At 53.2% G+C, this 27,997-nt stretch overlaps 1 protein-coding gene across 1 annotated transcript; it reads right to left on the reverse strand.

Moving 5' to 3' along the window:
* Positions 1-11: 11 nt before the first annotated feature.
* On the reverse strand, positions 12-27,940 carry USP31 (ubiquitin specific peptidase 31). Its single transcript, XM_083799559.1, has 16 exons — positions 27,276-27,940; positions 18,629-18,766; positions 18,059-18,147; positions 16,840-16,932; positions 15,542-15,677; positions 14,864-15,008; positions 13,911-14,094; positions 13,644-13,755; positions 13,052-13,146; positions 12,477-12,554; positions 11,846-11,975; positions 10,417-10,536; positions 10,033-10,258; positions 9,050-9,208; positions 8,140-8,292; positions 12-7,570 (listed from the first exon to the last, which is right to left on the reverse strand). The coding sequence occupies exons 1-16, from the start codon at positions 27,873-27,875 to the stop codon at positions 6,030-6,032; spliced, it is 3,999 nt and encodes a 1,332-aa protein (XP_083655685.1). The 5' UTR covers positions 27,876-27,940; the 3' UTR covers positions 12-6,029.
* Between the last annotated feature and the right edge of the window lie 57 nt (positions 27,941-27,997).

A 27,997-nucleotide genomic window follows, 5' to 3' on the forward strand; every position in this document is an offset into this window, starting at 1 on the left:
AGCCGGGATGCCTAGTAATAAATTTATTGTATTTTATTACATATTCCCCTTTTTCCACTGAATTCCAATTCCTCATATTCAAACTCTTCTTTCTGAAAGAAAATGATTTTTAACATAAAAATATAAATTCTGCGTATTAAAAGTGCATACACCTTGAATAATAAAACATACAAATAAATAATAAAAGGCATTGACACAGTCTCATGCACTTGTCCTCAAATAATTTAAAATTTATGGTACAATGTTCAATCCCAAGTAAAGACAGCCTGCTCTCCAGATTACTGTACAGTTCAAAAACATTAAAATACAGAAGAGAATATCAAAGGTGTGGGCAAGCCCCACGTCCCAGTATCGGCGTACAGTGATGTGACATGCAGTTTTCAGAACTGTAGATATTCCAGTGTAAAATCTGACATTGTGTCCAGAAGAGAAACTACGTTTGTAACAGGACTTAAAATTCAATTTTAACCAATGGTGAGGCACAGTTGGTGAGCAAATCTGTACAAATTAATACTTGGAAGGCCACAAGAAAATAATGTAGCCACTTGTAGCCTGTATTCCCTTGTGTCACCCTACCCAAGGCAATGTAGCACCTAAAAATGTTTTCTTATTGCACTGCACAAATGCCATACAAACCTAACGCTAACTTTCTTGCAGCGTGTTTGTGCTGCAGGGCCTAGAGCAAAACAGTTTGTGTTTACACTTAGTTTTAATCTGTGTCTTTTAAAAAACACTATTTGCAGATAAATTGAGTGCTATCGCCTTTAAAAAAATAGAAGACTTCCTAAACCTTTAAACCTAATATAGATATCATACAAGTCTTCACATACCTTTATTTTTACAAAATAAAGCTCCTAATAGTAAATGCTTCATGGTGCTTTTATTAAGGAAACCGCATAGTACTTTCATCTCACCACAGATTAAAACTAAATTTCAGTTCCCTCCACAGATAACATTAGATACCGCCAAATTATTTTGGATCAGAAGGCAATGACGAAGACAGAAAGAAAGATGACAGCAAAACCGTTCGGAATGTCACTTCCCAACCCTCCCTAGGCAGCTGAGCGGGAGCCCCGGGCACGGCTCGGGGCAGCACGGACCTGGGGGGGCTCGCCCGGGGCCCCCACGCCTGCGGCCGCGGCACAGAGACCTGCGGGGGTTTGGCCCTGCCCGGGGGGGCGGCTGCTGGAGGCTGCCCCCTGAGCACCGCCACAAGCCCCCAGTGAGCACTCGCCACGGGCACAGCCTCTTCTCACAGCGCAGAGCGTGTCAGTACAGGTACACAAAGGGGCAGGCTACATACGGAACACTGATCGGGTTTTTCCTGTTTTTTTTTTTTTTTAAAAAAAAGAAAGAAAACAATACAATACAGAAAAACAGTTTGTTCTCATTTCAACATTTCAAATTCCCTTGACGTTATGCTACACTCCAGCCTTGTCAGTAATCCCAAATTCTGCAAAGAAAAGAATCAAAGATGTGCAAATAAAGCAGGAAACCAGGTACATGCTCCTATGTGCTGACACATAGCTGCACCAAGAAACAGAAGTACAGAGTCAAAGCAGTGCTCCGGCACCGAGGGAGCAGCTCTTGATACTGAAAGCACGGTCTATGGTTTGTATTAGATGCTTGCATAGTTAATAAGTGCATGCATTTGAGTACAGCAAGAGAACCGCCATGCAAAACTGCCTTTATTTCTTAGAAAAAATGGTTGATCATGCTCAAGTTTCAGCTTTGGAAAGCAAACAACTGCAGCTAAGAAGGATGAGGGCACTTGCAGTAAGTGTACTGTAATTAAGCTGCTAATTTTCTATCCTAAGCATTTTTTATTTTTATTTTTTAGCCATATCTGGTAAGTTGGAAAGGGTTACAATTTATACATCCAAAGTGAGACACGAGTTACTGAGAACTGCAGGCACCAAGTCGTCTATCAAACGTGATTAATACAAATAAAAGGTGCCTCTGCAATACACATCATTGAAAATGTGCTTATAAGTTGTACACTACTAAACACTATCCAAAAGACAAAGCCCAAAAAGGGTAAAAATAATTTCTGTAGGTGACCCCAGCAGGAATCTAGCACTGGAATGGGGGCGCTGCTCTCCTGGGCCCTGAGGGCTGGCCCCAGGCACAAGCCTCGGACCAGGGGCGTGATGAGGGGCACGGGCGGACCCGTGCAGGTGAATTCCACCCGACCTTGGCTAGAAGCACATCACGAAGCCTTCCAGGGGACTTCAAGCCCGCTTTCCCTCGGGTCCCGCGTGGCTGCTTGAGTGGGGACAGCGCGAGGCTGCCCTGCTGAGCGGGGCTTCGTGCCTCCAAGGCTGCCCTGCAAGCACCGTGCAGCCAGGTCAGGGGCTGGGGGCACGGGGCCGCGAGCCCCTGGGCACCACCTGCCCCCGGGGCCGCAGGAGGTGGCAGGAGCCCACCTCCTCCACGGGCAGCAGGGCCGCTGCAGCCGAGCCCGGCTTTCAGGAAAGGGGTGGCCGGGTACTAGAGGCTGCCACGGAGCAGGCACAAGCCTGCGCCGTTCTACGGCCCCCTCGCAAAGGCTGTGCTGGCTGCAGGCCTGGGAGGATCCCTCCCTAGAGCACCCGTCGTGCAGGGCCACATCCACATCGGGACAGCATGGTGTACACAGACCGGAATTCCTCGGCAGGAAAGGGCTAAGAAACAAGTCCGCTTAAAGCGAGGGGAGAAGACTGATGTTTTTCCTCAAATCACTTTAAATAAGGCCTGCAGGAGCCCACATTCAGTTTTAGGAAGATTTACTCTACACCGCTGGTGAAGCCAGGGTTTTAACAGCGATCAGACCTGGATTTATGCCCATCACGAACACTGCTGTTCCTGGGCCTGCATCCTTTAGCCCTCCCCTATGCAAAGAAGTTCACAGACTGCTGGAAATCTGAGACCAGAAAGCAGAGGATGCGGAGTGGCAGCACGCAGCTACTTTCCAAACTGCTTTGTTACAGAATCGACACAGCCATGGGAGCAGGGACTGCAGTTTGCAGGTCCTTATAGGCATGCTTTCCACATGTTGCCCGACGTGTCTTATATTCAACAACAGCGCACCCTTGCAAATCAAAGCGTTTTGCTTGAGGACACCCGAGGTCAAGCCCTCCTGAGCCAGGAAACACGCCATGTGCTGGCAGCCCACCAGAGAAGAGCAGCACCTCTCATTCACTCTGCGACACCAGCTTAACGGGAAGAAAAGGGCGCTGCCGGGATCAGCTCCTCAGCCCACCCCATGCCTATCCATGGAGCAAGGCGTCTGTGCACCAGAGCTTCTGTTTTTCAGAGGGACAGGTAGAAAACCAAATTGGCAGCGTACACAGGGTGGACAGTGCTGGAGCTGGCAGCAGTTTCCATCAGAAATTACCGTAAGCACGAAGAGGAAGGGCTAGATAACTTATCTTGGGAATGCAGAGCTTTGACTGCTTTTAACCTCAGCTACGGGAACGCTTGGCACCAAGACCTCTCGTTCCCATTTTATCCTAACGGCAGCTCTAATGACCACTCTCATGCCCCAAATACAAACATACTGAACTGGCATTCAGCTGAAACGCCAGCTTGGACATGGCTTCAAGTTTCCTTCAGTACAGACATGCAATACATTAGCAAAAAACACCTCAGAAACCATACACCATCTTCCAGTTTGAACTTTTCCAGTGAATGATGGATGACATGAAAAGAAAGTGTCATTTGATAAAAATAGCCTTTCACAAACGTCCCATGGTGAAATGCACAGAAAACTCGGTTCTGTCTATTAAAATGATATCAAACCAAGTTAGCAACAGCTACCGGAATTACATTCTTGCTAGAAGAGTTGTTACAAGAGAAGAGTCAACACAGTGCAAGATCTTAATGCGGATCAAATCTTAAACAAGTACTTCAACATCGGCATTTCAGGGAGAAATTTAAGTACCAAAATGTGAAGCAAGTCTCCTGTGCTCTGCTGGATATAACAAAAAATAATCCGAGAATAACCCAAGTTATACATTTAAGAAGCAAGCAATACCACCTTTGTTTCTTGTTGCTGCATTAAACGAGAAGGTGACAACAAAGCATGGGAGAAGAAACAGATCAAGAAAATGGTCACCTTCGGGCTTAAAAATATAGTCCAGGGCACAGAGTCCAACACGTTGTAAAAACATGCAGGCCACTGGCATTGCCTCTGGGACGCAGGAAGGCAGGTACTGCTGGGCTCAACCAGGAGAGGCCAAGGGCTGTGCTGCAGCCACAGAGCTCTGCAGCACCCCGGGTCAGCTCCGCACCCGCCGCCTGCGCACCAGGGCAGCAGCTGCCCCGAGACACACAACTCTCCAAAGCCCGCTGCAGAAGCAGTGAGCTGAGAACAAACCCAGGGAGCAGCAACGTGCCCGAGCAGCCTGGGGCAAGGCTTCTTACAGGGTCACTGGCACAGCAGCTAAGAGCGGAGGTGGAACAGGCTTGCTGCAAGCAACTGCTCGTCTGAGGGCACTGCTACGGTGATGGAGAGACGTACGAGCAGGGCTGTCTGCAGGCTGAGCCCGGAGGAGCTTCACCAGACGAGACTGGGTGGCAGGCAAAGACCTCACCAAAAGACAAGCGTGCACAGCACACTGCCCAGCTGCTGCATGCCATGAGCTGCACGACAGGCTGCTGCTGTACAGAAAGGATAAGCAGAGCATTAATAAAAAACTCATGAAATTTAAAAAAAAAGATTACACCACGAGTATACAAAAGGACTTGAGGAATCCACCTTCAGAGATGAATCCTAAAGAGCTTGAGGAATCTCCCCTTGGAGAAGGGCATGTAAACAAGGACGCCGCTAGATGTAGTGCTTTAGCCCTAACAGAGACCAACAGCCAGACGAGGACGGGACCGCTGCGGTAAGAGACGCACGGCGGGCAGACCGCGGGGAACGCGAGGAGCGTGCCGGGGAGGAGCAGGGCAGCAGCCCCAGCACGGCCCTGGGGTGCAGCCCCTCCAACCCTCGCGAGGAGGCTCGCTCAGAGAAGGCAGAGAAGACAGGACGACACGTGGCTTAGCCAAGTACTACGCCTATAAGTAACGGATGCTAAATCCACACCACTACAGTTAAGCATCTGAGCACATCAGAAAACGCTGCTGCTCAGGAGTTTGGGCAGGGGTCCTACCAGCACTGCTGCCACGCAGGCGCACACACAGCCATCTCCTAGGGCACCGCACCAACAAGCCGCCTCGTGCTTTCACAGGAACGGGCTGGCAACCAGCTGCTGCTTAGTGACTTCTTTTGTTGCTGAGTACAGTATTCCAGAAGAGAGAAAGCAATTTAAGAGAACAGGCTAGAGGTCGCCTTAGGTATGGAAAGAGGAAAACTCTTCACAGACAGAGCAACGAAAAATGCAGATAACATTTTATGGAAAAATCTTTCCGCTGTTGGAATGCAAATATGAAATCTATTACAAAGACACACGTACACACAGACACACGGGTACCTTTCTGTCCATCCACTAATGCTAGTCCCTCCTATACTGGCTGAGTATATACCTGAGAAACAACATTAGTGTTGAGATATTGCCCTTAAGAAAGCTTGAAAATGGAAGGGAGTAGGGAGAGCGGGTCGAAAGAGCGCGTAAGCAGCGGGAGGCTCTCCTGTCCAGTTTCCTTCGCATCCTCCACAGCTCAGAACAAGGCCAGTGCAGACACAGCCTGCTCAGAACGAGACCAAAGGAACATCAGTTCACAGCTCTACGAAGCACGCTAGTGTCAGTACAACTGGGTTTCAGACTTCAGACCTGGAGTCTGAAGAAAGTTGTTGCATTTTCTATGAAGAGACTCCTGCACAAGTGCTATGGGACAGCTGCGTTCGGGTTCAACAATGACTCCAGATAGACTACTTGCATCGGTGCTGGCTGCCTGTGGCTATTTGGTTTGATGGCAGAATCAAAAGGCGCTTTAACAACTTGCAGTTAACTTCTCCTCAAAACATACGTTAGGCACATGAACAAAAAACAAGAGCTCAGAATAAATTAGCTTCTCAGCAGAAAAGACACCTGGATTGCAGCATTTCACTGAGGTTCCAGAGAAGGCCGTACGGACACCTGCATGCTGGAAGGTAACTTTTTCAGTGGCTTGTCAGCAGCCTGCTTGCCACTGGAAGGAGGAGACTGGGCTCCGGGATCTAGCTGGGAAGACTTGGACTTGCGACTGGAGAGCAGAGAATGTTTGTTGGCTGGGGCATCTTTTGGGACGAGCTTTTCTTTTGCAGTAACATTGGCATTGGTTTGAGAGGCTGGTGGGACACCACCTTTCTCAGACTTGTCCTCCAGCACGTTTTTGCTGACCGACTTGGAACTGCCACCCGCTGCCTTTTTTGAGAGCATCGTGGTCTTTCCCAGGTCTGCTGACCTCCGGGTCTCCTTCTGCCTTAAGGCCGACTTGAAGAAGGACAATCCCTTCTCTTCTGATTTGCTGTCCCTCTTCAAACCAGAACGCATACCAACATTTGGAGACCGCAGGTTGGCCATGGAGGAACTCCTCACGTGCTTGCTGTCTACTGCCCTGCTGTCACTCCTAGAGTGGCTTATCCGCGGGGAGCTTGTTCGTGAACTGCTGGTAACGCTCGTTTTGTCCGAGCCCAGGCTTATCTTAGAGCCCTCCCTGCTGAGGCTTCGGTCTGAAGTCCGGCTCTTCCCAGCGGAAGAGCCCTTAGTCAATGAGCCTGATGTGGCTTTCTTGGCAGCTGTAGAAGAGGGAGAAGAACCTGACTTTTGCTTCTGTTGAGCTGATGGGATAGCCACCTCAACGGGCTTGGTGCTGTGGTCCTTCCTAGCCTGAGTGGGAGCAGGAGACCCATGTCGCCCACTGGCCCTGGAGGAGTCAGTCTTACTCCTAGACCGCGAAACCTTCTGGGAACCCTTTGGGGGAGGAGAAGAGCGAGAGACTTTGGTCTCTTGGGTAGATAAGACTGTCCTTCCCTTCCTCAAGCTTTTGTCTGTTTCGGAAGCTCCCTTGGAGCTGTGAGCCTTCTTAGGGGTTCCATCTGCCTTCTCTGGAGCCAGTCCCATCCCACTGGGGGCTTTCACCTCCTTGACTGGAGAGCTGTCCACAGAATCACTCTGATCAACAAAGGCAATTTGATTGTTGTTATCAAAAGGGTCCAAAGCAGGGTGATTCTTGTCTGGCTGCACAGAGCTTTTGCCAAGCCCATCTGAAAGGTCTGAGCTAGATGTCCTTACAACAGACTCTTCCCTGAACGCCCCTTCCATGACAGCCAGGGGGGCTCTGCGAGCCGCCCTGTGCTCTCGGCGGCTGCCATCGCAGGGTTCCAAGTAGCTGCTAGAAAGATTCCTCAAGCTGCCAAAGCAAGAGGTGGAGACTTTATCATCAGCAGCCTCCCCAATCTTCTCCAGGGTGGAAGCAGAGGTGTGTACAGGGGAATCTCCAGAGAAGCGCGATGGGGAGTTGGAGCGTAACTGCAGCTTTGCAGAGAGCGACCACGAGGGCCTGACACCGTTCTCACTCACTGCCAGTGGGCTGGTGACAGAAGATCGAGACGACAAGCTCTGACGCTGGACACTTCTCACAAAGGGCCGAGTTGAAAATCCTCCTAGAGAGAAAGCAACATCATCAGTATGAACGCCAAGCCTGCAGACAGTTTATGCCACCCATCCACAGATGCCATTGCCCTACAAGAGTCAGATGGTTCGCCTGCACCACAGGCACAATTCCTTGCATAAAAGTGAACAAGGAATTCAACAAAAAGTTTGCCTATCTTCTCAGCCCCATGGTGGGAGTTCCATGGGAAGAGATACAGCAGCGCAGCAGACAATTAGTACCTATACCAAGCAGTAGGAATACGTCAGCCTCCCTGAAAAGGTGCTGCAGTGAAACCCAGAGAAATAAAAACACAAAATACTTGACTGCGAGGTCTAGTAGATGGTATTTTCTTTCTTTGAAAGGCTCCATAAGGTTCCTGCCCATCATTTCACACCAGAGAAAAGCCCACCTGTGCTCCTACTGACACAGTGCCTGCCTCCCCCAGCTGCTAGAGAAACTGCCCATCCTAACTACTTAATTTACAGCTGTCCTGGTAGGGATCTTGTAACTGACAAGTTAGTGCCTGAGAAAATATTTTTTGACCCAGTTCCCCCCCTGCACTGCATCGTTAATACACACCATCATCCTCACTCCTCTCCCCGGTCAGCTCCACCGATTCAGAGAGCGAAGCCAGAGACGTGCGCCGTGACGATGCTGCTGAAGCAATGCTGGGCTGCTTGCTACCAGGAAGACGGCTGACCCAGTGCTCGCAGAGCGAGGAGCTTGTGGAGCCTGCAAGGAATCAGGCAGAGACCTCAGACCAGCAGCACAAAGCTGCAGAACACATGATGCTCTGGGAAGGCCACAGAGCCAGGTAAGTACTGCACCAGCTTCAACAGACACTGAGTCTGGGGCTGTCTCACATAGCCACAGCATCCAGATAATGTAGAAATAAACCTCTATGTTGTAGAAATAAGCTTCTATACGTAGTTAGGGTCATAGGCAATAGAGACAATCACACCTGTCCCAGTATGCTGCGAATCAAAAGAATCAGTGCCTCAGTGCAACAGCACAGAGGTGGAAGACAGTCCTTGAGCTGCCACAAACACACCCTGCAAACCCTTTTATTTACAAAGACAAGTCATCGAGCCTGTACCTGCTCACAGCTCATCCCAGACTCACAACCAACATGTTCAGCTGCTGGCCGCTTACCTGAGACCAACTGCACTGGCAGGGGGAATGAACCAGCCCTACGGCTACGTCCTGGCTTTGGCAAGGGCAGCTCTGAACACGTGGCGCTGGAGGGGGCTCCCCCATCTCCACGGTTTCTTTGCCACAACTAGTCTGGGGTACATAAGGATGGGCAGCAGAAGCAGAATAGGTGGGAACTTTCCCATGGTCTCCCCTGTGTAGCAGAGGACTCTGAGACAAGCTCACCATGTGTTCTGGGACAGAGAGCTGGGGTGTAAGCAGAGGGGGGCAGAAAATTCTTCAGTTCCATGCAGGACAAGAACTACAGCCACTCCCTGACAAAGCCAACAAGGCTTACCTGCCACAGAGCTGTTAGCAGACCATGATGGGATTGCTGTGCGTCTCTGGTAGAAAAGAATATATGCTGTCTGCTTGCAGACTTCATTTTCAGAAAGCTGCTGAACATCGCTGTCATCAAAGCAGTACCACTGGCCATCAACCGAGTTTTTGCAATATGCTGAGAGAAACATTACCATTAGACTTTCCTCACTCCTACTATCAAGGTTCCTGTATGATAACCTGAACATGACTTTATCTGCTACGATAAACTCAGAGGAGAATGAAAGGAACAGATTTATTCACGCAACACATCCTCTTCCAGTCTGACTGGCAAGAAGGAAACCCGAGACAACCAGAACACAATGAACAGCTCACAGCTCAGGATTTTCTTTGTTCAGCATTGCTGCTCAGAACAGAACACTATTTGGGGTGGCCCCATTCACTCCACGTTCTGCTATTCGTGGAGGGTCTGCCTCCACCAGTGAGTCTCCTCCTGATGGAGTCCCCACAGGACAATGTAGCCCAGAGGTGTGCATCAGAGGGCAAAGCCAGATGCACATTTTCTGGGCTGAGTGAAAATGAACAGATACTAAGAACCACCAAACAACTTAGCTTACCTCTGGCTGCTCTGGGAGCTGCCAAAACAAATAGGAATTCAAAACCCGTGCTCTACACACAAGCAAGGTGCAAATATTTCTCACGTATAACAGACTCTGGCAACTACAGTGGTGAAAGAGCATTTTTGAAACACAAAAGGCTGGTGACATTACACTCAAGGTAAAAAACGGAGAAAGGAACATACAGTAGGACATTTGGGGTCAATACGCATTGTTTCATTTCTCAGAGTCATAAAAGTTCCCTGTCCAATATTACATAGCGAGCCCTTCTGAACTGAGTTGGGTCCTTTTGTCAAGAGCGAGGAAAAAACTACAGACAGAACAGGGAATAGAACTGTTTTCTTTCTGAAAGGATCTAACGGACGTAATATTGCAGAATACGTGCCTGTATAGTGTCCCCCTTGCATGGTGCCATGATGATTGCAGACTGCGTACAGGTCATAGATGTAGTCCTCAGGATCCCTCCCAAGACCATAAGGTCGCCTCCAGGGTGACCAGTGAGATGGCAGACTCCAGCTGCTCTGACTGCGTTTTACCACATGAGGAGTCATGTCCAAGCCACTCAGGGGGAATTTAACCATGTTTTGGAGTTTCATCCTTCGGTCTCCTTCCTGTGTAAATGGAGGATAGCATGAGCCGCAGCGACAGCGAGGTCACCGCGCTTGGGAGAACTAAAACCCAGTAGAGATGCGTCAGACAGAACAGCTGCTGCTGAAGAGACGCTCTCATCAGGTCGCTCCCTGTCCAGCATCCCCACAGACATTCTTACCTGTCTAAACCTTTTGAGATGTATGATGAGAACATCAGGTAAGGTCCAGAGGCTCAGTGTGATGCTACCCTGCTGCAGCTGCTTGCAGTGTGGGCATCGCCATGCATCATCTGGGGCAAGCTACAAGGAAGAGGCAGGAGCGGGTATTAGTTTCCTGGTTCCAAGGCAGCTCTTCACCACCACTGCTCTGCTGCCCACGGCGCAGTGCAGGCACTGACACACACACCTCATCTACCTCCAGCATTCACCAAGCTCATTAGAAACACAGGGCTCCCAGTGATGCCTTCCAAAACAGCAAACAAGGCAAGAGAGGGGTGCCTCACGGCAGAGGCACCTCCCACTGCAAGACAGAATTTAGCTAGTGCTGCTGTGAGGAGAAACTATTTCCATCTTTCAAACCCCCAGCCCCTTAGAAATGAAAAAAAAAAAGGAAAAAGCCAGCAGGCTTGGCAGCCTGAGTAAAAGTATCCTTACAAGAACACCAGCAGCAAAGAAGGAATCTGAACAGAAGGACTACAGATATACTTCAAGTTTCGTCTCCGACACCTCTTTCTCCCCATGTCCCGGTAGCACAGAGTTACAAACGGTGGAGCTTTTCACTCCCCACGAAGGAGAGGGTATCTTTTCGAAGCCACAAATGTGACAAGCGCTTCCATCCAGAGCCCCGTGCTCAGAAAATTCAGAAGCCAGAGCTGTAAGCTGTCAGACAACTTTTCTCTCACCTCTGAAAGAAGTGACAAGAGAGGCTCCAAAATTATTAAAGCTCAATCGCAGGTCCACAGTCCACATCTGGGACCATCCCTTTTTACAGCAGATTAGAGACCTCTGGCAAAGAGACACAGATCACTCGCATGATGTTCCAGGCAAGGGCCAGATCAGACCCAACTCTAGCCTGCCCTGTGGCACATCATCGCTCCTGCCTCTTCCACCTCCTCGCACCAAGAACCGAGCTGGAGAAGTGCAGCCACGCTTCTGGAGCTCCTTGTCCCTGTGTGACTGCCCAGCAGGTCCCTGCTCAGCACAGGCTGCCTCAAGCCCACTGTTGCCCAGCTCAGGCCTGGGAGCACCCAAGTGCTCCACGACAGAGCAGCACATTCCCACAGAGATGCCACACTGTTCTGATCCTTCATCCTGTATGCCAGTAAAGGCATTGCTATTTCACAGGGGGAAACACAGGAACTTGCTCCTCTGATCTGCAAAATTAATATCGGGGACTGTAGGGGAAGCAGTACTGCCCACAGCTTTCTTCCCACCGCAGAAAAACTCTGCTAGCAGAACTGGTAACTAGTGCTGCGTTAACGAATTTATTCTCCTGCCTCAACACATCAGTGTCTGCAGAACACAGCTGTTCTGCTGAGCTTGGCATTCAAGCAGCACACGGACCAACCAGACCTTCAGAGTCATGGCTGCTATACCAGCACGTGCCTACCTGTTCCTCTTTGGTGTACAGTTGGAAACACTGAGATAAAGTGCAGGTCTGAGGTTGGTGATGAAGCTCTCTCTGCTGGCGGACGCTTTCAGAGTCTGGAATATACTCATCTTCCGTATTCACGAACAAGCTGCATCAGAGACACAACACATTTACCAGCACAGCCGCCTGCTCCCCACGCTGCTGCTGAGCCAACGTAAAGATAGAAGCAGAACTAGCAGCTCTTTCCTGGATTTGTCTCATTATCCATGAGCGAGAGCTGCCTGGCAAGACCCCACCAGAGCAACACAACAGAACACAGACGTGAGCAGCTTCAGCAGCACCCATCCCAGCCATCTCGGCAGCAGCTCACTGCCCACAGGTTGTCTCACACGAATATAGCTGCTGAGGGCAGCAGCTACAGGTGAGACACCTGCTCTGTAACACAGAATGCCAGCTCCAGAGCAAAGGGCTCCAGGTCAGAGCACGTTCAGCGCACAGCCCCCGCCGGGTCCCGCAGGCAGGGGCCAGCACACGGGGAGCAGGCTGAGGTCTCACGCGTGCCGGGAGGTGCACAGCTCACAGTGCCGGGCTGGCTGCAAGCAAGGCTGTCACAGTGAATTCGCTTTAATGCTTCCTGCTCCATACTTACTAATCTTTAGTTTCTTTGTCCCATTCTACGACTAACTTCACATGAGCAGTTCCCCCCTGTCCACATGACTTCAATGCCCTGGAGAAAGGAGCAGACAGAAGTTAGCCCATCTTGGAATCTGAAGCCTACGTTCTCTTTCATATGCACGTAACTTGTCTCCTTTAGCCCTTCACCTTCCCCCCACTGCCACCCAGATCAAGTTTGGAAAGCAGAAAAGGAATTCATACAGCAAAAAAACTGGCAAAGAACTGCATTTACTTAAGTACTCGCTCTGTAAATAGATATATGTTTATTTACAGAAGAGGCACCTACAAAAGCTTCTAAAGAATAGCCACCAAAAAAAAAAAAAAGATGAGGGGAGGGAGGGGAGAACACTTTTATTCTCTCCTGTTTGCAAGGAGGACAGGTTCCAGACGGCATGACACACCACTGAGCCATCCTGACAACTTCTTGAGGACACTCCGTCACTTCCCTGCTCCCAGGCCCAAGAAGCCCCCTGCACACATCCGTGCCAGGACCGTCCCTCTCCCTGCTCTGCATCCCCAGCTCCCAAGCGGCCGGTCCCTCCCGCCTACCTTTCCACTGTTGGATGGCAGAGGGGCCGCTCCTCCTGAGGTAGCAGGTACGTTATGCCCACAACACTGACCACTCGCAAGCTGAACGGGCAAACCTGCAGCAAGACAGCAGAAGCCATCTGAATGGCTCAAATCCAAGTCACCTGCTTGCAGCATAGGCGAACAGTTTATCCTAGAACGTGTTTTACAAAAGACAAAGCCTCCCCTGCAGCGACCAGGCAAGATGCTGCTCTGCATCCCGCTGCTCAGAGGGAACTCCCATCAGACACACACTCGTCAGTCACCAGGCAAACTTCGCAGCCTTCCTTAAGGCAAGCACCACTTCCAGTGCAGACAGCAGCGCTGACTTCTCAAGTACCTTCCGGGGGTAAGGAAGGAAGAGAAGCATGTAATTCCTTCACCTGATCAGTCTACTCTTACCCGTAACGTTCAGCAAATAGCAGACAGAAGCCCATCAGACTTGGACACTACTGCACTAAGAAATATGGGAAGGCACCAGCGCAGCGCGCTCATTGCTTCAGGTAACCTGCCTTCCCATTTAGTTCATCACACGGCGCTGGAAGTCTCAAAGCACCCACATCGTTTGCCTCACCTGCAAGCAGGCTGCAGGCCGCAGGAAATACTGCATCTTCTCCAGAATTTCCTTCTGCAGAATATCCCAAGCAATTGTTTTTTCCAGATGCAACACAAAGGGCAAGCCAAACCTAGGGAAAGGAGGAGCATTTAAGGAAGTGATCAAAAGAGCGTGCACACAAGCCGTCCCTCCCGCACCTTGCATTTGCCCCACATGAAGAGTAAAGCCCAGGCCCACCAAGGAAGCAGCCAGAGCCGTAAGTCTGGCCGTGAAGCTGCCGGTCACCTTTTGCTCTGCTGTCCAGTGCACGCTCTGTTACACACCAGCAAGACAATCTTGTCATTTGCTGTTTGTCTAGTAGAAGACTGTTCCAGTTTTCCAGACTTCACTGTTCCTTGAGAGTAAGATATTGTTCGGGAGTGCTCAGTGCCATATTTCAAGTTATTCAGGTTATTGTTCACATGTAATCCTGAAAAATTAGGAGAACAGGATACTTTGTTACATTATTTACAATATATGTCTCCCTCGGGAAGCCTTCCTTGGGCCTTGAGGAGCAGGCCAGCATGGAAGTGAGACTGACCATTTTTATTAGCCTCGCACAAAGACTTCAGTGAGCAATTACTTTCCATGGTGCCTACTTCTTTACAGAAATAAATTTTATGTAATGCTCAACTAACTGATTTTTCACAGTAATTTGTGCAAATACTCATATCTTGTCTGACTGCATGAAAAGCTAAAGTGACAGACACCCTCCTTGTTACTTCCAATAATAAAATTTGCCTTTGATTACCCTCTGTCTACCCAGGGTGCAATTACTCCCTTCCTCTGAGAGGGAGCCACAGAAAAGCTGAATTTCTTGAGCTTTAACAGAGAAAGTGTTTCCTCATTCTTCAGACTGTTTATTCATCACCGGCACTCTGATTTTAAATAACACAATTTCGGTGGCTTGGTCTGGCCCCTATCAGACCTTTAAAGCAAGCCTAACAACAGATTTCAGATGAAGCCAGCCTGGCCTGAAGAATGAGTGCCAGGAAGAGAAAGAAAGTCACGTACATCACTTCTTGATAGCCTCCCAGCTGAGGGAGCGAGGGAATTGAGTCTGGACAAAGTCAGAGCTGAAATCAATACACCAGGGCATCGCCTACTTGTGGCACTTTCATTATCAAGTGCATCTGCTTACAAAACCAAGCCTTCCTCATCCAATCACCTGGGTGGGCACCAAGCAGTTATCCACTTACCTCTCTGACTAAGGATACCCTCGGGCCTAAATATCTCCGGGGTCTCAAAGGCAAAAATGCAGTCACTTTCATGAATCGTGTCCAGATCGTCAGTGTCGCAGAAGGAGCGATGAAACCCATCGTAGTACATCTCCGTCAGCACGATCTAGAGCCAGCAGAAGCAAAGCAGAACCCCTGATGCCACCAGTCCTGGTCCTGCCGAGCTGCCCCATGCCTCGGCTGGGGCTGCCCGCTACAGGATGGCATTCCTCAAAGCTGCCAGCCGGCGCGAGGAGCCGGGAAAAGGGCGGCCGTGACCCTGGAGCTGGGGCGACAGCAGCATGAGAGGGGGTTTTGGTGGATCTGGCAGCTTTCCTGGAACTCCTCCTATGGAGGAATTCCTGTGCCTGTTCCACAGTTGCCTGACGGTTCTCTCGCTGCCCACACGTGGGAATCGCAGGGCTATCGGGGGGAAGGACAGCGCAGACAGCTCCGCAGGTGGCTGTCCTCACGTCGCTAGCTTTCACGGGGTCAACGCGCAGGGAAAAGCGTGACTCAGATCGCCACCACCCTGCTCCCCATTCAGACAGGGACAGCTAACTGCAATTCCTGCACATCCAGCACCGCTCACACGGGATGAAAGCCTCAGCACTGCCCTCCTTCGGCACGAGGGGTCCCGGCAAGGAGAGCAGCCCTTACCTGCTCCGTGGGTATCTTGGTCTCCGAGGAGACCGCCTCCCGCAGCCTGGCCACGGTCCCGGCGATGGGCACGGCCACGCCGATGCGCATGCAGTGGGAGCACTTCCCCTGGTACACCACGGTGATGTAGAGCGGCCTGCGGGGAGCACAGAGGCGCTGCCTGGGGAGAGCTCCGGCCCCGGCAGCGGAGCCCACCCGAACCGGGGGCACCCGGGGTGCTGCGAGAGCTACGGGGCCCTGCTGACGGCCCGGAGCTGCGCTCAGCCTCGGCCACACACACGTGTGTGATTTCTAGAGACTTTTCTTACTACATGGGCTGGTGTTGCTTGTTCCCACAAGCAGAAAGTGTTCTTGAAAAAAAAAAAAATCCCAGAGTTAAAAATAAAACTCTCTACTGCAAGACAACCTAGTTTTCCAGCCAGTACGCTGTAATGCGGTCAGCCCAAAGCAGTACCTTGGAACACTCAAAGAGAGCTGCTGTGACCACGAGGACGGACCTCCAGGTTCTCTCTCTAAATGAGGTCCTGCCTCCACCAGCAGCAAAAGTAATACCTCCAACAGCGGGGCAGCTAGCCTACAAGAAACGCTTTCCCTGGAAAGCCCACTCAGCCTCCACTTAGTGGTGGAGCAGGAACTTCGAACCAAACCTGACATCTTCATATTCAGTACTTCCATTACTTTGTTCCTTTGCTTCTTGAACCCACACAAGTTTCCTGCACACACAGCGTCAGGTGAAGGAGCTGCACAGCTCTCCTACCCACTACATAAATAAGCATCTCGTGATGTTTGCTCTGAACTTTTTACCTAGACTTTTTTCCCCGTTTTTCTTTATTGGCAGCAGCTGTATTTCAACAGCAAAACATTTTGCAGGAGAGCTTTTAACTTCACTTTTTAAAATCAAAGTGATCAGAGACTTTTCCCACAAAAGTGAAAAATAAAAAGTTTCCTCCTTCTCCCATTTTTAATTTCAGCATGCTATAAATTAAGCAAAATATTTTGGTTCCCTGAATCAAAGATAGCTTCTCTCTCCACAAGTTAATTCTCTAGGATTTTTTGGAAGGGTAGGGGTGGAGAAACAAGTAAAAGGCTTGTTTCTCTGAAACATTCTGAAACAAGTAAGAGGCTCAATTTTCCAATTTACCTGCAAATTGAATATTTAAGTACCATATAGGCCCACGTATTTTTTACAAGACTTTTAAAACAGAGATTTTGCTGACATCTCTTTTCCTTCTATACCAAATTACACAACCCTGACAACATTGGAAACAGCCAACACTAACCAAGACATAATTACATACCGTGTGTGAGGCAAGGGGATTGGCAGAGAGATGCAGAGAAAAGGGTCAAAGGTGTTGCTCTGCTTCTGGCAATGAGGGCACGTCAGAGAGGACCTGTTACGACACCAGTAAGAGGACAGTTATACAACATTTCATCAGGAATGGATAAATGATCGCATCACAAATTACTGCCCATGCGTGTCAGCTTGGCTGCCCTCACACTCTTATTCCGCCATAGGAAGTGGCTCTGCACAGAGGTGCAACAGACACAGCCGCAGTAAGTGAGGGGCTCTGGATGTCTAGATCCTTTCAAAGTAATTAGTCTCAAAGTTCATTACATGGCATGCCAGGAAAAGACTTTGCTTGAGACGCTGAATTTGGCTTTTAATAAGCAGCACTGCAAGATTAATAATTCACCAATAGCAGCTCCGATGTGAAAGACCTGAAAGGGTTTTCTCTTTGAAGAGAGGGGAAGCGACGGGAAATAGATGGGGACAGTCAGTACTGCAGGAACATAGATCTCTTATTCAGAAGGGAAAAACCCCAAACAACACGTCTCTCATTCAGAATCAACTTGCACCTTATGCCGGCTTTGCACCAGGGCTTAAGGCTTCTCCTTTACAAAAGAAACCCTAGCCAACACTGGGGCAAACACCCGGTAATTGAAGTGCCCATAGCAGCACAGATACAAGCTATCGAGGAACACTGGAAATGAGGCTGTTTTCCTGCGGTAGTTCTCAAGTTAGAAAGCTCATTTCCCAGAAGCCTGAGAAACTCACAGGAAATACCCTGAAGGGACAAGGAAGGACTCAACTCAGGGTTCCCAAGCACCAGATAAGAACTCTGCAAGATGCCTGGGACCTGCAGCTCCCCAGCAGCCTCCAGGCATCTCCAGGTCCTGCTACAGGCTCTTGCCTCCAAGCAGGCAGGGTAAGCCTGGCAGCACCGAGCTGTCCTGGGCCTTTGCACCCTTAAGCACTGGCTTACTTTCAGGAAGGGGCAGGGCAGTTGAAGAGGTGGTGCATACTGTAGATTTTCGAATAATATACCAAATTTGAGGCAGTCAAACTCTCTCCCCCCTCTGGTGCAAGATCTTAGTTCAAAATTTGTTCAGGAAAATTCAGAAGTAGCAGTTAACATGACACCAGCCTCAACTGTACTGTGAGCTAGTGGCAGGGCAGAATTACACTGGGGTCACCAGTACATGCAATAATGCCTCAAAAGTTACAACATATCATACCTGTACTGGGCTTGAAAGAGCTCCTGCACGAAAGTACTACTGATGGGAAAGGCTGGTCCCTCAAGCAGCACATCATCCTCCAGTGGTGGCTAAAAGAAAAGAATATAGCCCAGAAGCATAGCCAAGCGTGTAGGTGGGCACCAGATGGCTCCAGTACTCCTAGCCAAAGCTGTGCGCTCCTTGACCAGGAACACCAGCACAGTGCCACACAGTTTTTAAGCAACGAGTGCTCCCTGCCCAGGTAGGTGGTTACGTGGGAACGCGGCACAGCCGAGGACGGGCAGGGATCTCGCCCCAGATGAGGCACCTGGCAGCTCCCCTGCAAGGCCTCCCAGCCTTTGGAAAGCAGCACGCGGCCGTTCACAAAGGGCTGCACCAGGGAGCCCTTGCCAGGGACTACCGAAACATCTAGTTACATTCACAGGCCAGAAACGAACTATTCTAACCCAAGCTTTTGTTCCATTTGAATACCGGAGTTAAGGAGCCAATAGGCAGATTTATTTTAAAAAGAAAGATTGTATGCAAAGCGATAGCTGCTCTCCCACGCTGGCACACAGCAAAATTCCTTACCTTGAGGGGAGGCATGCCGCTGTATTTCACTGCGTTGTTCAGATCTTCGTGGACTCTGTCTAGAAGCCAGAGCAGAAACTCCTGTGCATCGTGCTGGGCGTTCCCACGGTACTGCATAGCGTTCTTGGACACGATGTTCTGCGGAGAAACAGAGATGGCACGTAGTAAAGACGACTCGTACTACTCTGGATACACTTGAGCCTGGGGAATGCGTGTAATTTACACTTGAATTTCCAGAAAAGCCATCTCAGGAGGACACCAGCACACCCAAGGGATTTGATCCAACCTGTTTTTCTTCTGGACACGAATGGGAGGGTCTTGAAGTTCACCAGCAACATAAACCTGCACTTCCACAGGCTTACCCTTGCCCTGCAGCTCTGCGGACACCTGTCATGACAGTGACATTTGCACCGAGCCCCCCCCTGGGCCACGCGTGCCACCTTCCTCAGGAAGGCACCAGCTGCAGCGCGTCTCTCCCCAAAGCAACCAACATCAGGAGGTGCCTGTTGTCTGCGCCCCAGCTCTCTGATCTCGCTTCCACCCTTCCCGCGGCGCTGGGGCAGCCAGCTCTGCACAGCGGGCACCCGGCGCAGCCCCGCGGGACAGGAACCAGGCACCGACGCCTGCGTTCAGCACCCGGGCACGAATGCTCTCTGGAGTAACGCCGTGTGGCGCACGGTGGGCTGCTCCTGATCAGTTACTAGCCAAGCAGCAGGCACCACTGCGGAAAAGAACCAGCTTTTTCTGCTTGGTCAAGGAGGCAGCAGGCTGCAGCCCGCGTCTGTTTGCTCAGGGGGCAGGCAGGACACTCAGCTAACGCACGGTTACGGTCAGACACCCCCACGCTCAGTCCGCAGATAGCCGGCCTCTTTGCGAGAGCCGGGCTCAGCCACCACCGTCACAACGCCCCCACGGGTCCCGCAGCAGCTGCCTGTGCCCGCGGGAGGCAGGCAGCGCTGCCACGGGCCTGGCCTGGCTGAGCAAGGCAGAGCCTCAGCGAGGGGCAGGGCAGCGGCAGGGCGAGGAGGCTGGGAGGCAGCAGAGCTGCGCCGCAGCAGCACCGGGCGCGCTGCACGCCCGCGTTACCAGGCCTCCACCGCTTCCCTAGGCAGACTCAGCAACGGATCTCAGAAACGAGGCTGGGCTGCTCGCTTTATCCCTGTAAAAATGGGGTCACCAGGCGGGAGGGGCAAAGAGAGAGACGGGAAAGGACCAATAGGCATATATTGTCTGTCCTCTGTAATCTGGCCACCTGCCTCAAGGCAGCAAAATAACAGAAAACAGAAATAATCTGCTCGCATTACATATGTGCAAGCCTTCTGGCAGCAGATTTTCCACCCTCGCAGGCACAGGGACCAGCACCCTCCCAACTAAACCACGCGAACACAGTCTGAGACCAGCAAACAGCCCACAGTGAATGCCCACCTCTGCCACAGAGAGCGGCGGCCCAGCACCCCTGCTCGGTGCTCGACTAACACGAGCTCGGGGTGCTGCCGCAAGCCTGTTCAGAGGGGGAAAGAAGCCTGCAGGGACTCAGAGGTTAAAGGAGAACAAAGCCTTCTGCACCCCAAGTTCCAGCTAAGCAAAACAAGATCTATGGGGGGAGGACAACACATAATCTAAAAGAAAGGACCTTAATCCTCTTCACGTGCTGGCCTTATTTATACCTCTTGCTGTCCATCAGCGGAAAGCTTGGCGACTTATTTGTGTTGCACCACTTTATAATATTAAACACTAAACCATGAAAATACAGTTAGTGTCCCTGCAGATCCTGGTCTGATGCCTGAGCACCAGACATTCACCCACCAAAAAATACCAGGACAAGATTGCAAAGACCTAGAGAAACCTCGTTGGGCTGCGCTGGCAGTAACTAGTTACCACCGCACCGGAGTAACACCGGGAGGCGCAGCCTCGCGGCTCTGCCGGCCGATGGCTCACCAGCCCGTACCGCGGGTGCGCTCGGCATCTACAATATCCAAGACGCGCTTTGCGAGGAAGGCAAGAGGATCAGCCCACAGCACCCAAGGGCACAGGGAAGAATTCAGGGCAACCGCATAAACTTCCCTTGCGAGCATCATCCTTGTTCAATGTAAAACTTCCGAAAATTAAATTTAGCTTTGAAACCCTACATAAGTTTCCGAACAGAAAATCAGCCAATCAGCCAAAATCTGCCAAGCCCCGCGTCGGGCACCATGGATCACGCTCCCCGCGGTGAGGTGACCACAGGGGGACGAGGAAGAGGTGCTCGAGCAGGCCAGCCAGCACAGCTTCTGCTCTTGCTCCTTCCCCGCGCCGCGATGTGAAGGCACAGTGGCACCAGGCCAGAGGGGAGGCCCCCACCTGATGTGCCAAGAGCCGGCTGCCGTACCTGGCCTGGTTTGTTTTAGGGAAGTCAGCTAACGGGTGTTCCCGCTGCGCCCCGAGCCCTCGTCTAGACGGAGCTGAAGATAAAAGGGTGCTCGGCGTTGCCGGAAGGAAGCGAATCTGGTATTTCAAGTCAAAAGCGAGGCGTGGGGGGGCTTTCTCTGTGGAAGCAGACGTAACCAAGGAGCTCAGGAATCCCGGCAAGGATTTCTCACCGCCCTCCTCCCGCTGCCAGCAGCACACCGCTCGCCCAGACCCCACGGGCCGCTGCTGACGCCTGGCCCCCCAGCGAGCCGCGGGACTCGGGCTGCGCCGGGTCTCCTCGCCTCGCAGCCTGCGCGCGCCAGGGATAAGGAGCTGCCTGCGGAGACGGATCACACGGCGCTGGAAGCGATTCAGGAAGCACTACAAAATATCAGATGCAATTTCCTCACAAGAGGCTACGCTACAAAAACACTCCAGCAATAGCAGCGTGTTCCCAGCGTTACTCACGCTTCCTGCCGTCGCTGCGACAAGTGGCCTTGTTATTATTGTCATTATTGTCATTATTGTCACCGCTGCTCTGTGGAACGCTGCGTGCCTCCCCCCCGGCACACCGCACGGCGCTGCGGTAGCAAAGCCGGCAGAGAGGAGCGCGGTGCGGGCAGCCACAGACGCGCGGCAGGGCACAGAAGTGCTACAGAACGCGAGGTGGCTGGGAGGAAGGAGCCGACCCAAACAACCGAACCGTTTGAGAAAGCCACCAGCAAGTGCCCAGCGAGCCGGGGGCTCAGGCGCCGCGTGCAGCCCGCTCTGCCCCCCCGCACCCCGGGGGCTGCAGCACGCCAGGAGCGCGCGCGGTGTCGGGGCTCCCTTCCCACCGCACCGGGCAGAGCACCTCAGCGCAGCCCCACGGCAGGCAGGGGGACCAGGCCTTCCCTTCCCACGGGCACAGCGGCGCAGGCACCCTGAATGGAGGCAGCACTGCTGGGAGAGATAAGCGGGGGGAAAAAAATCATAATTTCCTATTGATCGCATGCACACATCTGACCCCCTAATGCAAGCACCCTACAACCAAACAAGTCCCTGTCCGTCCATAAAGCAGATTTACGGCAAAGATGCATTATCATTTTTATCAGCCCACTGAAAGTTTAATCATCTATTGCTCTAAATAGATGCAATAAATAAAGCCAAACATAGCTGAACTCCTGGCCTCTCCTTTGCTGCTGTTATTCTTCCAGCTAACAAAGACAACCAAAGGAAAAATGTCAGTCTGCTGTTTTCCAGCGTGCTCCTGGTAGGAAGCAGCTGTGGAGAGGTTTTTGTGCGTGAACGGATGGAACCAGCTCTTTACAGCCCTGAAACAATGACACATGTGAGCAGGAAAGAGAGCCTATTATTCACCTTTCATCGAACATCATAAAGTTAGGCTCAGGCAGATTTGGTGGTTTTGTTTTTTGGTTTAATCCCACAGTCAGCTTTGTGTCTGGGCAGCTTGTACAGCAGACACCTCATGAAGAGCGTTCATCCAGCCGAGTCCCCGTGCTCTCACGCAGCGACTTCCCCTCTCCAAGGCGAGACACCCGCCCCGGGGGAAGCAAACCCGGCAGACAGCACAGCTCAGGCCCCGCGTCCATCCCAGCCCCAGGGACGGGGCCGAGGCCAGCGGCACCCCGCAGCCGGGCCGAAGCACCGCTCGCACCGCGCCACGGGCAGCACGCCCCTCCTGCTCTGCCCCGCGACCCGCTGCCGGCAGCAGCAGGGGCTCCGGCGCCCAGCACAGCCAGCGGCCACCGCCGGCTGCACGCGGCACAGGGGGGGAAACCCGGGGACACGGGGCAAGGGCAGCGGGCACGGAGCAGGAGCAAGGGCCGTGGCCGGAGGGACCGATGGGCGATGCCTGCAGGAGAACAGGGCACGGCCGGGAGAGAGGAAAGGGAAGGAAACATCAGGGGGAAGAGCAATAAAAATACAATGGAAAGCAAAAAGGCAAGAGCACCACAGCACGTGCAGGTAGCATCCTGCTAACTGGCACAGCACCGGGCCTTTGTGCTCAGTTCTGCCGGAAAGCTGTCCTAAAAGCCGTGCTGAGTCCCGAGTCTGAAGGGACGAGGCAAACAACCGGAGAGAAGACCATTTGCCAGGACGGCCAAGTGCACGCAGGTCAAGCCTTGAGAAACACTCCGAGAGCGAGCTTTCAGACCTTGGTGTCAGACAAATCTGGCTTCTCCTGACACAGCGAAGAGCAGCCACACTCGGGAAGGCCACTGCCTCCCCTTAACACACCTCAGCTGGACGAGGTTGAAGTTTGGAGAAGGCAGCAGGCCTAGCAAGCCAGCTCAGCGCCGGCCTGCAGCACGAGAGGAGAGCGGTGCTGGTCGCGGCCACGCTGCGCCCCCCGCCGCGCCTCCCAGCCAGGCAGCAACACCGCGCACGTCGATGCTTCGCAATTCAGAGGAGTTTGTTGGTTTGTTTTGTTTTTTAAGAATTCACAAAGAAGCGATCAACACAGCTGATGGTTGCTTGTCCCAATTTCAGCATTTACACCACGAGCTCTTCTGAAACACGAGCACTGTGAAACTCAGCTACACACCGCTACTATTAAATATTAGCGGTAACACAGACTTAAGAAAAAAACAAAAACTTGAAACAGCAATATTAACTCAACACAATCTCTGCTCTAGTAACAGCGATTCGTTTTGGGTCCAAATCTAATTCTCATAATCCAACTCAATCAAGCCCTTATGACTTTAATGCATTTGCTGAATGCACAGGTCATAAAAGCAAGGCAGACTTCATCTCGCAGGACAAAGAGAAATCAGTATAGTTCAAGCATCCAAAGGGTCTTGTTAAACACCGAGACACCCCAGCGTGCAGCTAGCCTAGCTAGGAAGAAAGCCTCCAAACAAAAAATAACTTCACCGTCCACAGATCAGAACTCCAAGAAAGACAAAGGGAGAGGATTCGGGTAAGCGTTTAGGGTTTTTAAAACCCAGTTAGTTTAAATAAAACTCCTGCCCAGTTAAGACCCCATCAGCACCTCCGAGCGCCGCAGGCTGGCTCCCCATCACAAAGGGGGCTCTGTCCGCACAGCTGAGCTCCCAGGAACTTTGTGGGGAGACAGGGACAGCTCCCTGCAAAAAAACAAGCCCGAAGCACAGCTACTGCTGACACAATGGATGTTTGCTGCTATTGTCACACCATCACAAAGGGGAAAGAGGAAGCACGAGCTGCAATATTGGCCCTGGTTATGAAAGCAGCAGCTCTGTTTAGGCAGGAAAATAAAAACGACTGAGCTGTCGGGGGAAAGCGATCACTGACAAACCGTGGAAGAGCAGGGGGCCGATCGGGGAGCCCGCCAAAGCGGCGCCCGGCTCTGCCGTGCCGCCCGACGGAAGGTGCACGGTGCCCCCACGCTGCCAGCCCACGGCTGCTGCCGGGAGCCAGCACCTGCACCCGCCGGCTCCTTCCCTCTCCTGCCTCCACCCCACAGCCCTCAGACCCTGTGCCCCCGCCCGGCCCCCCTCCCAGGGCCTGCTGGGGACGAGGAGAGCCCCCCGTGCCCCGCCAGGCAGCAGGAGCGGTGGGCGCAGCTCCACTTGGGGCGCGGGCAGACGGCTTCCAGAGGCTCCCTTCCTGCCCCGTCCGAGGCACAGCCTTGCAAATCACCTGCAGAGCGCCCTGTGCCGATCTGATCTGCGCGTTAGGAAGGAAAAAAATACCATTAAAAAAATCAAAACAGCTGCAGACACCTCAAAGGTGAGAAACAAAAAATCACAGACTTCAGAAATGCTCCAAATGACACGGCAGAGAGAAACGTGAGGTTTGAGATGCAGAAGCTGGCAGAGCGCCTCGCGCTCCGGGTAGGTCTGCCCGAAGACGGGGCGCCAGCTGCCAGCGAGCACTCCACCTCTCTGCAAGGCGATCTCTTGGCCCCGCAACTACACAAACCACTTGTTTTAATTGCATTGTCCTTGTTTCTAGCAGCAGGACTTCGTGATTCATGAGTCTGTAGGATGGATATTTTCTCAAAGACCGACCTAAAAAAGGAGAAATGCTTTGAATACTACCAAGAAAAAATGAGCTGAGGGTAAAAAGCATCTAGAGACTCGCACCCTCCAAGGTCCCTGTCCATAAGGACACAGAGAGGCCTTCTCTTAGAAAAGTGCCCCAAGAAAAAAGCCTACGGATGTAAGAATGAGCAAGAGGATAAGCGTTATCCTATACCCTAAAACATGCTTAGCACCTGCAGGTAAGTATTTAGGAATCAAGGACTGCCTTTACGCGATTATACTCATCACCAAAATAGGAAAACAAAAAGAAAAAAAGAAACACCACAAACTGACTTCTTAGCACGCTGGGTAAAGGGCTTTTCAAGTACCAAATAAATATTACTGTCACTAACTACTACTATTGGAGTGAAAGTACAAAACGACTGTCCTGAAAACACTTTTCACCATTTAAAAACAAACAAACAAAGTTTCCAGAGTGAAAACACCAATCTTCACCTTTCTCCAATACGGGCCTCTTGTTTATACATTTAAATTAACTGTGCAAGTCTGCTGCTGAAGAAATTTTTAATTAAGAACATGGAATTTAATAGCAGGTTCAGGCTACCTGACTGTCTTCAGAGGCATTAATTTACTATTGAAAGTAATTGACCCCTGTGCAGAAACAGCCGGGCACTCGACACGATGATCAAGTCACCTCGAGTAGGACACAGGCCTGTTGATACTGCACGGCTCTGAGCAAGACCTGCTTGCACAAGATCCCCCCCAGCAAGACGCTTTTTAAAGCCTCCCAGGGCCTGGCAGGTAGAAGATTGATGGGCTCCAGCTACACCAACAAGGAGTAGAAAAGCACTCACTTACCGTTAGTGACGGCGGCCAACAGGCAAAGAAAGTTCCACTAGAAAAAAAAACAAAGCTTGGAACGTGGCCTTAATTTAATCTACGTATCTGTTTCCCTTCCTCTTTCTGCCTCTCTTATCTGAGCACCTCTACCTTGGGCTTGCACAGAGAGCGTTTCTCAGCCTAAGAGCTGGTCTGCTTTCCCCTTTATCAGCTGTGCTGCCAAAAGATAGCTTTGCCTTCAAGCTTTTTTATTCTTATTACTCAGGAGGAACCCACATTTTTTGCCGGTGTGAGGAAGGCTCCGGGGGGAAGATCACGAGGGCAGGCCCCCGGCAGCCACGGGGCTGGCGGCCGCCCTCCAGCTGCCCCGTGAGCAAGCGGTGCCGGCTGCGAGGCTCCACACATGGCCCTTGCCCCGTGCCCATCGCAGCACCCACACGCCTCCTCTTCCCTACAGCCAACGGCCGTGCCAGGGAGCCCCTCACGGTAAAGCTAACAATCCTGCGCGGCTTCCAGAAGCAAGGCAGGCCCGGAGCGTTTTCCCAGCAGTTGGGTCTCCCAGAGGCATTCCAGGGTGCGGTTAAACTACAGGCGCACAGACCGCGCTGCAGGCCGGGAGGAGGGGTCCCTGCTCTGCCCGCGCCGGGCACCGCGCGGTTTCGGTGTGCAGGGCGCTCGGGCGTGACGGGCGAGCGCGGGGGTCAGGGCCTCGGCCCCGCAGGCGGCAGCACCCGCTCCTCCTGCGGCCGCCCTGTTCCGCACGGCCGGTGCTCCCGGCCCCGCCACAGGAGTTAGCTGCAACTTCTAGCGCGGCACGACGGAGGTATGAAACAGCAAAACGGGCACCTCTGCCAGTAAATTAACAGCAGAGCCGTTAGCCGGCTTCCAACGCCGTCAGCGGGGAGCGCGCTGGCAGCACCCTGCCCAGTGCTCCCGCTGCGGGTGAGGAGCTGAGCGCTGGCCGCCCCGACCGGCCGCGGGGACACGCGGTGCTGCCACTTACCTGGCACCCACACGTGGGGCCGGGCTCTCTGCTGCTCCTCAAGGGTGCCCGCACGCACCCCACGTCCGCACCCTGTGCGCGCCCGGGTGGGCTGCAGCACCCCGAGCGCCCCGCGGCACCGACACGGGCACAGGGGGACGCCGACCCACGCGCTGCGGGAAAGGCACACGGGGCCCCGAACGCGGTGATGGAGCGGGACGCCGCCACGCAGCCCCGCCAGCGAGGGGCACCGGGCGGGCTGGCAGCTCCGCGGGCACGGCGCCGGGAGGCGACGCCCTCACACCCCGCGGCCACGCGGCGCCCGCCCGGCGAGGCCCCGCCGCTGCTGGAGGCCCCGGGCGCAGCTCTCCGGGCCCGCGGCGGGCACGACCGACAGCGAGCGGAGCCGCGGCCGGGCCGGGCCGGGGCCCTACCGGGGCCGTGCCGGGGCGCCCCCGGCGGGGCTCACCTTGAAGTCGCGGCTGTGCTGCGGGGTGTACTCCAGCGTCCAGAGCGCCCGCACGAGCTGCGCCAGCTGCTCCGTCACCTCGCCGGGCGCGGGCGGCGGCGGGCCGGCCTCGGCGGGGCCGCGGAACTGCTCCAGCGCCAGGAACTCGGCGAAGAGCTCGGTGTTGCTGAGGCACTGCAGGATGGCGTTCATGAAGCAGGTGTTGCCGTGGTTGCGCAGCCCCGCCACGCCGGGCACCGCCTCGGGGCCGCCGGCGGGCGGCGGGGGCGGCTCGGGGCTGCGCGGCGGGCCCGGCGGGAGGCAGCTGCCCAGGCCGCCGGCCGCCTGCGGCGGGGGCAGGCGCGGGGCCTGCGGGCCGCGGGGCTCGGGCTCGCTGCTGTAGTGCGACAGCGTGGAGAGGGTCTTCAGCACGCGGCTCATGAACCCGCCGAGCGAGCGCCCCGGCGCCGCGGACGGGGCGGCGGAGGCGGGCGCCGGGGCCGGGGCCGGGGCCGGGGCCGCGCCGCCGCCCGCCGCCGCCCGGCCGCGGAAGAGCCGCTTGCTGAAGGAGCGCTTCTCCTTGGCGCTGCCCGCCGGCCCGGGGCCGCCCACCCGCGACATGGCCGGGCGGCGCAGCGCGCATCCCCCCGCCGCGCTCAGCCCGCCGCCCGCCGCATGCCGCCCGCCCCGGGCCGCAGCCGCCTCACGGCGCCGCCATGCAGCGGGCGGGGCGGGCCGCGCCC

This window comes from Anser anser, assembly GCF_964211835.1.
Source record: "Anser anser genome assembly, chromosome: 15".
Taxonomy (NCBI): Eukaryota; Metazoa; Chordata; class Aves; order Anseriformes; family Anatidae; genus Anser; species Anser anser.